Here is an 8470-nt window from a genome sequence, read left to right as displayed (position 1 = left end):
GGAGGCTAAAATTGAACCGAATCCAATACTCAAGTGGATTGAACTTCCACAGTTGAAATATTTGTGGAGCCATGGAACTTTTGAATCAGGTTAATATTTATGTTTTCTGTTCATCCCAGCATGAGTGATGTTATAAACGGTATGAATGGCATGTAAACATCACTATTGACCCGAGAGAGATTTCAACGGTAGGAATTTCAATGCACATCTTTTCTTCTAGCGGGCCCACTTGAGTCTTGAATCCTACTCACGTTTGGTCTAAGTCTTAAAATGAGATAATTCAAAAAACCGGATAAACTGAGTGGATTTCTTAAAAACATCACGGTGGGGCCATATAGGTTTAGAGAGCAGGAACTTTATACGAAAAGCTTTCGCAGGAAATCCGCATCCCCTCCCAGCTCCGCGTCCCCCAGTGGTAATGGTAATTTTGCTATTTACAAGGTTTCCGGACGAACTGGAAACGGCGGGTGGCCGTTGGGCAGGAGTTAATGCACGCGGGTAGTCGCCAAACTCGGCCAACTGACCGACTCCAACTCGGGATAAGTCAAAGCCCCTTGAATCATATATAACTACAGAAATGACCTTCAAAACAAGTCCAAAATACCCTTCACCGATTTCCATTGTTGATGTCCCACACACCAGCCGCCCTCTTAGACAAAGTTTATAATAGTCGACGATTGTGATCATATGGGTCCCACTCCATATATATACTATTTCCAGCTTCATCAAAAACCTTGTGTTCTAGAGGACCCGCCATCCACGTGTTGTGGCTCAAAGACAATATCAATGGATAGATCAATCGATGTTGCTGTTTTTTGACGGTTGAATGCCGTTGATTATATAGTTGAATGTCTATTTGATTGATCGAATGGTTAGGATTATCAGATGAGCGTGATTCTAGGGATGTGCTCCATCTACGATGTGGGCCTCCAGATGAACGGTCAGATTCACTATATGCCTATTGGATAAACCCAAACATATCCAAGGGTTGGGGCCCACACTATCTGATCGACCTGGCCCACACCATAATTGTCTTAACCGAGAGCAGGAAACGTTCAAAAGGGCAATTCTGTCATTTCGCAATGACGCAGCTGTAGTGCAAGTTTGACCAAGCAGCAAAAGTCTCGATGCTACCCAGCGACGACAAGGCCAAACGCGGATTGCGTTGTGGCAGGACTCTGTGGGGCCCACTGTGATGTATATTGTTTATCCACACCGTCCATCCTTTTCTATATCTAATTTTAAGCTATTAAATAAAAATTTAAGTATATATAAATCTCAAGTGGACCACATTATGGTAAACAGTAGTAATAATGACTTCAGCCGTTGAAAACTTCCTAGCCCCACAGTGACATTTATTTTTCATCCAACCTATTCATAAGGTCACACAGACCTTTATGAAGGTAAAAATAAAATATAAGCTTGATCCAAAACTTCTATCGTCCCCAAGAAATTTTCAATGGTAAGTGTATTATACCCACTATTTCTTGTGGTGTGGTCCACTTAAGCTTTAAATATAGTTAAAATTTATTAAAATTACTTTAAATGATCTGAAAAAATGAATGGACAGTGTGGATGAAATATATACATCATGGTGGACCCCATATAGATTCCTGCCACGACACAGGTCGGTGGTAGTAGGTTCAGCACGTAATCCGAGTCATGTTTGGATTTTTCGTCCATTCGTCTATAAAAGCACTCCAAAGGCTCGCAATCTTCCATCACAAACTACTGAAAATCTAGTAAGAATGGCTGCAACCATCTTCTTCAAATTCCTTCTCTTCTCCCTTCGAGTCTTCCTCAAAAGACTAAAATACCTACGCCCTTTCCATCGCAAGGGAAATTCCTATGCACCCACGTCACAATTACAAAAGTACCCTTCCTTCAACTCAAAGCGCAATCTAGATAAGCTCTCAGACCAGACCTTGGTATGTGACGTTGAGGGTGCATTGCTTAAATCCTCCTCACCTTTTCCATATTTCATGCTGGTGGCTTTTGAGGGAGGGGGGCTTTTGAGGGCTTTTGTTCTTTTGCTTTTGTACCCTTTGGTGTGTTGTCTTAGTAGGGAAATGGCACTTAAGGTCATGGTCATGGTGTCGTTTTTTGGGATTAGAGAGGAGGGTTTTAGGGTGGGAAGGGCAGTTTTGGCAAAGTATTTTTTGGAGGATGTGAGTATGGAGGTATATGAGGTGTTGAAAAGGGGTGGGAGGAGAGTATGTGTGAGTGAGATGCCTAGGGTTATGGTGGAGGGGTTCTTGAAAGAGTATATGGGTGTGGAGGCTGTTTTGGGAAGGGAATTGAAAGTGGTTTCTGGGTATTATGTGGGGTTGATGGAGGAAAAGGAGAAGATGGTTTTTGAGTTGGAAGAGGAGAAGATGGTTGGTGGTGTTGTTGGCATTGGAAGCTTCAACAGCTGTTTGGATCAGCACTTCTTCTCCTTGTGCAAGGTGAGTTTAGAACTCTCTCTCTCTCTCTCTCTCTCTCTCTCTCTCTCATGTCGTGTTCTGCATGGTTTCACCCCATCACGTGATTAGGCATTTTCCATTGTTCAGACGTCAAAACCATTCTTTCTGCTGTGTTTGTGAGACGGGAATGGTATGATAGAGACGGTCCTACCATAATGATGGAGACGGACGCGGCTTCGGTGGATCCAAGGTGGGATGGATCCCTGACTGTGGGGCCCACTGTAATGTATGTGACTACATCCATGCCGTTCATCTATCTTGAACGCACATTTTAGGGTATGATTCAAGAAATGAAGAAGATCTAAATTTCAGACGGACCATGATACAGGAAATAGTGGTAATTCACCATTAAAAACTTCTTGTAGGCCACAAAAGCTTTGGATCAAGATGATATTTGTGTGGTCTCTTTATCTAGGTCTTTGTGACCTAATCAACATGTTGGAAGGCAAATAAACATTCCGATGGCCCCCTCAAAGTTTTTAATGGTGTGGATTTAATCACGACTCTTTCCTGTGGTGTGGTCCATCTAAGATTTAGGTCATCCTAATTTTTTGGATTATGCCCTAAAATGAGCTGTCAATATAGTTGGACAGTGTGGATTTAATGAACATACATTACTCTGAGCCCCACAGCTCCTGATGGAGACCCTCTCCATCCTGCACATGGCAGAAGAGGAGGTGGATCAGGACCGTCCACCTACTGGGATCTACCATTGATGGATCATGTTTAGCAATCACTCTATTCTTACCACTAAATGTCAACCATCACCAACTTTCGTTTGTCACCATTCATTTGAAAGCTACCAATTGGACGTGTAGGATAACTCAGTTTCTGATCTTTTTTTAACCATAGGGCATATCCATGGTAGGGCCCACTAAAAGAATGATGCTGATCCAATACGTAATCTGCCACACGTCCTATTTAAGCTCTATCACATGATTCAGATAATTTCTTTACTAGTAAAATATTATTATTATTATGGTTCAGTGACTTAGACCATTATTCATAGGCCACACCGTGAATAGACCATTCCCAAAAGATCTTATACGTGGCACAAATCTCTCCTTTGACTTTCGAGTAGAGAAATACATCAACGGTCCACATTCAACTGAAAAAAGGACCAAGGTTATTGGCTACTAAATCTTCCAATCGTGGAAATTTTTTGGGTCATGGTCCATCTACATTTTGTCCCACCAAACAAGGGCATGGATCACTCGACCATGCACCTACTTGTAAGAACTAAAAATCCAGATTATACTGTGCATGTTCTCGGTCGAGTATCATGCTCGCGCCAGAGTAAATCCAGCTTTACCATCAGAACATGCGTAGTTACGTACAGACATGTGCAAACGTTGTAATCGTCCCTGACTAGTTTTAACGCTATGAAATTATCACGACATGACACGTTTTTATGATTGTACGTCGGTTTCTTACTTCTGACAAGTGGGGCCATGGCTCAGTAATCAGGACAGTTGGTACGTTGCAGAATTGGACCCGATCCGACCGATCCGAAGGTCAAGATCGGGTCGGATCAAATAGGCCCACTCAGACTCGACCGTACATCGAGTCGAGTTTAAATTAATGGCCAATCCGAATGGAGACGATTCGGAATCCGATTAGATCCGATCTGATCAACACAACGTTCATTCAATACTGTTTTATGTAATGTTGTCCACTTAAGATTGGGATATACCTCATTTTTTAAATTTAATATCATAAAATGACCTTAAAAAATAGATGAACGCATCGATGAAATAAATACACCATGGTAGGGTCCGCAGATCACCGGCTACCGTGGTAGCAGGGGAGTAGCCAACGTCTCCTCTCACTGGCCTGGCGCCTCGAGCAACAAGTCTGTGGAACTGTCGCACTCAAAAATGAAAATTGAATTGACTATTGAGCTACTCAGTATGATAGCTTTTATCGTACGGAGTCAACTTTGTTGGGCCCACCTTAAATACACATGGTTTATCTACGCCGTCCATCTGCTTTTAAAGATCATTTTAAGCGTTGAAACCAAAATTGAAGTATATCCACACCTCAACTGAACCATACCACATGAAACAGTAGAAGTATTGATCTCCACCGTTGAAACCTTTCTAAGGCACGCAGTGATGTTTAATTTCCATCCACCGCTTCATGTGATCAAACAGAAATGTATTCAGGGAAAAAAAACAAATATTAGCTTGACCTTTTCAACTGTAGAAGTTGAATTCACACTATTTACGTTGGTGTGGTCCATTTGATTCTTTTATAGGCTTCATTTTTGGGCTGTAGCCCTAAAATTATCTAGAAAAATGGATGAACGGGTTAGATAAAATGCATGAATGAAGGTGGGTCCCGCAGAATTTACTGTACGCTTAGGGTACCGAGTTACTCGGTACGCATTCAACTTCCTGTCACACTGACAGTGTAGCAGGGTAGGTGTGACATGCGCTATTGACTAAAGCAAGTTCTGTTGGTCCCATTATGAGGTATGTGTTATATCCAAACCGTCCATATATTTGGTGGGCTCGTCTTAATGCTCGAGCCGAAAAATAAGACAGATCTAAAGATCAAGCGGATGACACTGAAAAAAAAAAAAAAGAAGCAGTGGGGAAGTTGAACGTCTACCATTGAAACTCTTTCAGGGGTCACAGAAGTTTCGGATCCGACTGGGTATCTGACGACTCGGTTCGATTCAATCCAATCAAGATTCGGTTCAGACTGAGTTAAGCCCACTGGAGTCGGTCCCAAGTCGGATCGAGTTCAGATCAAAGTTTTGACGGTACCGGATCAAGTCGAGTTGGACATAACTCGGTCCTACTCGACTCGATGCCCACCTCTCTGTTGCATCCCACCATGGATGTACCATTAAGCCGTAGATCCACTTGACAAATTGAAAACCTGCCTATCATCATTCATTTCATTTATGCACTGGATTCATCAAAATCCCGACCACCAACAGTAGCAGATGATACTTGTAAGCTTCACATTGAATCCACGTGAATTAGAATTTCAGGTGGTGTTGGGCATTCTGCATATGAATATCACTTAAATTTAAACTTTAACTTTGGCACATTTTTCAGTACATGTATTTCACTCTATTAAAATATTGTGGCCCACTGCAAGGTTAATGTGAAATTGAAATTCACCCCAATCAGTAAGTAGGGGCCCAAAACTCAGCTTGGTATGAGATACAGTTGGGTCATCCGATTGGAAACAATATATAAGAGATATCTCTCTCATCTATTTTTCTTCATACGGCCCATTTGAATCACAAATCGAGATAATTTTTGAACTCTACGGCTAAAATATAATAGCACACCTAATAATCATAAATGAATTTTACTTAAACATTAAGGTAAGGTATACCAATTCTTGAAGGTAACAAAGTCATTTTCATGCAAAGAATTCTTGAGGGCCTTAAAATGCTGACCATCAAGTGTGTTGCTTAATTTGAGCCATATAGCTCAAATATCTCCATGATTTAAGTAGGCTATACAAAGATTTAAGTAGGCTATACCAAGGGAAACAGTAACCTTTTCCTTTCAAACCGTTTCCTTTCAATGAACCCATATGAATCAAGGATGGGCTTGATTTTTATAAGTTCACTTACATTTTAACTTTGTATCTAATGCTGAATTGGATTCCAGATAATCATTACAGTGAGCCCTGAAAATACTATGGGTGGAAATCTCTCTCCGGACATTTTCCTTGATAACTCACCTAAATCACCCACCAAATTGATTTTTAGGTTTTATGGTTAAATTAATGAGACACATTTACTGAACATGGTGGATTTCACGTGAACGCTATAATGGGGCCCAAACAATTGAAAATGTGATAAATGGAATCCATTTACCACCTCCATGCTACAATCTGAACGCACCGTACTTTATGCATTTAACACCAATTTTCATCATTTATTATTGTTTCCATGGTGCCAAACGACTCAGTAAATTTAATAAAATAGCATGAGAAGCTATGAAACATTGCTCATGAGCACATGGCATCTACCATGGCTAGCATAATCCCAACTACACTTGCATGCATCTGTATTAAATAGGAAGTAATACGTCCAGACCTTTCCGTATGGAAGGATAGTCCTCATGCCGTATGTGGGCCTCACATGCATTTACTTTGGTGGGATACGACACCAAACAAGATTCATGACCCATATATGTTTTTCCACATATAGCTAGGTTTGAGCATGTCATTCCCCATGGTTTTCAAATGTGTCTGTCTGCAAGCGTGTAAAATGTCCTTGCTATTTTCTAGTGGTTTGGCGTTAGTCGCGCTGGATCACGACTGGATGATCATCCCCAATAAGTGACACGTCACATGTAGCTCAGGTATATCCAGACCATTCACCTAATGGGTTGTTGAGATGAATAACCTACAATTTGAATCAAATCAAACAGTCATATATATCCTTCTGCCAATGACCCTTTTTATCCAGCGGGACATATCAGACTGGGCCACCTTTCCTTGTTTGCTCCAACAACTCCATTATTATATTCTTTTAGAGAAAAATCATTTTATATTGATTTTTTATTCAAATCATTTTCTGTTTTCCACTTTCATACTCCAATGTGAATTTTGCTAGAAATATCTCTTTCATACTAAATGCACTTGTTTCCTTTTTCTTTATGACAGGAAATCTATTTGGTGACTGAAGCTGACAAGAGGAACTCGCATATCCTCCCAAGAGACAAATACCCAAAGCCCTTGATCTTCCATGATGGTAGGTTGGCTTTCAGGCCCACCCCACTTGCCACCCTGGCCATGTTCATGTGGGTCCCATTTGGGTTTCTCCTAGCCATCTTTAGAGCCCTTGTAGCCCTATCACTGCCCTACAAAATGGCCCTCCCGATTCTATTTATGACTGGAATGAGACTCAGACTCAAAACACCCATTTCAAGCCCATCCACACCCAACAAGCGAGACCCAAAAGGCATTCTTTATGTGTGCAATCACAGGACCCTTTTGGACCCTCTCTACCTTTCAACGGCCCTAAACAAACCTATAACTGCAGTCACCTACAGCCTAAGTAGACTGTCTGAGCTTTTGGCACCCATAAAAACAGTGAGGCTGACCAGAAATAGAGAGGAAGATAGGAAGAGAATGGAAAGGCTTTTAAGCCGAGGTGACCTTGTGGTGTGCCCTGAGGGCACCACATGTAGGGAACCCTTCTTGCTGAGGTTCAGCCCTTTGTTTGCAGAGCTGACTGATGAGATAGTGCCTGTGGCCATGAATGCACACGTTAGCATGTTCTATGGTACAACAGCTGGTGGGCTCAAGTGCCTGGACCCACTTTTCTTCCTCATGAACCCTTTCCCTGGCTATAATGTTGAGGTTCTTGGAAAGGTGGCCAAGGGACCCACATCTCATGGGGTTGGAATTTCTAGCATTGATGTGGCTAATTTTGTCCAAGGAGAGTTGGGTAAGGCTCTGGGCTTTTGCTGCACAACTCTTACAAGAAAGGATAAGTATCTGATGTTGGCTGGAAATGAAGGGGTTGTTCCAAATTCAAGTGATAGACAGTGCAAAAATAGCTGAATTTCAGGAGATTAATGGAGGGTTTGATATTATACAGACCCTTTTTATAGCTTTGGTATATATGATATGATGTAAGGCATGATTCAATTTCAATCATTCTCTTGTGTTCTTTCATCTCTTGAATGTGCCTATTACTGTCACATGGTTTGTACTCTATAATGCTTATGTATTTTAGTGATTCTTTGACTGGAATGGACAAAAATTGCATATGGGGCTGTTTGGCCGCCACACATTTTATTCTATTTTCATTTCTCGCCAATGCGTCTCTCAGTTTAGCATTCGGTGCCTATTAAATAGGATTTGTTGGTATGAAATTGCATTTGGTTCCATGCAAATTCTACCCAGTGTTTGGTAACAACAGAAAAGATTTAATTAATCCCGGTATCATATATTCCAGAGCCAACGGTAGATACTCTAGCATTAATTCTCGTGGATTTCATCCATTACATATGTTCTGTGTTTTA

The 8470-nt window shown here is 41.3% G+C and overlaps 1 protein-coding gene across 1 annotated transcript; it reads left to right on the top strand.

Annotated features, from left to right (window-relative positions):
• The first annotated feature begins 1710 nt into the window (after nt 1-1710).
• On the top strand, nt 1711-8120 carry LOC131225676 (probable glycerol-3-phosphate acyltransferase 3). Its single transcript, XM_058221243.1, has 2 exons — nt 1711-2447; nt 7104-8120. Exons 1-2 carry the CDS (start codon nt 1749-1751, stop codon nt 8004-8006), a joined length of 1602 nt encoding a protein of 533 aa, XP_058077226.1. The 5' UTR covers nt 1711-1748; the 3' UTR covers nt 8007-8120.
• Nucleotides 8121-8470: the final 350 nt, after the last annotated feature.

This window comes from Magnolia sinica, chromosome 14 (genome assembly GCF_029962835.1).
Source record: "Magnolia sinica isolate HGM2019 chromosome 14, MsV1, whole genome shotgun sequence".
NCBI classification, from domain to species: Eukaryota; Viridiplantae; Streptophyta; class Magnoliopsida; order Magnoliales; family Magnoliaceae; genus Magnolia; species Magnolia sinica.
This window is presented reverse-complemented; position numbering and strand designations above follow the sequence as displayed.

What these genes read in the sequence shown, in the direction of transcription:
- LOC131225676 (XM_058221243.1), top strand. Translation starts at nt 1,749, where the DNA reads ATGGCTGCAACCATCTTCTTCAAATTCCTTCTCTTCTCCCTTCGAGTC. An exon ending in ACTTCTTCTCCTTGTGCAAG is followed by an intron (nt 2,448 to 7,103) that starts GTGAGTTTAGAA and finishes TCTTTATGACAG; the next exon opens with GAAATCTATTTGGTGACTGA.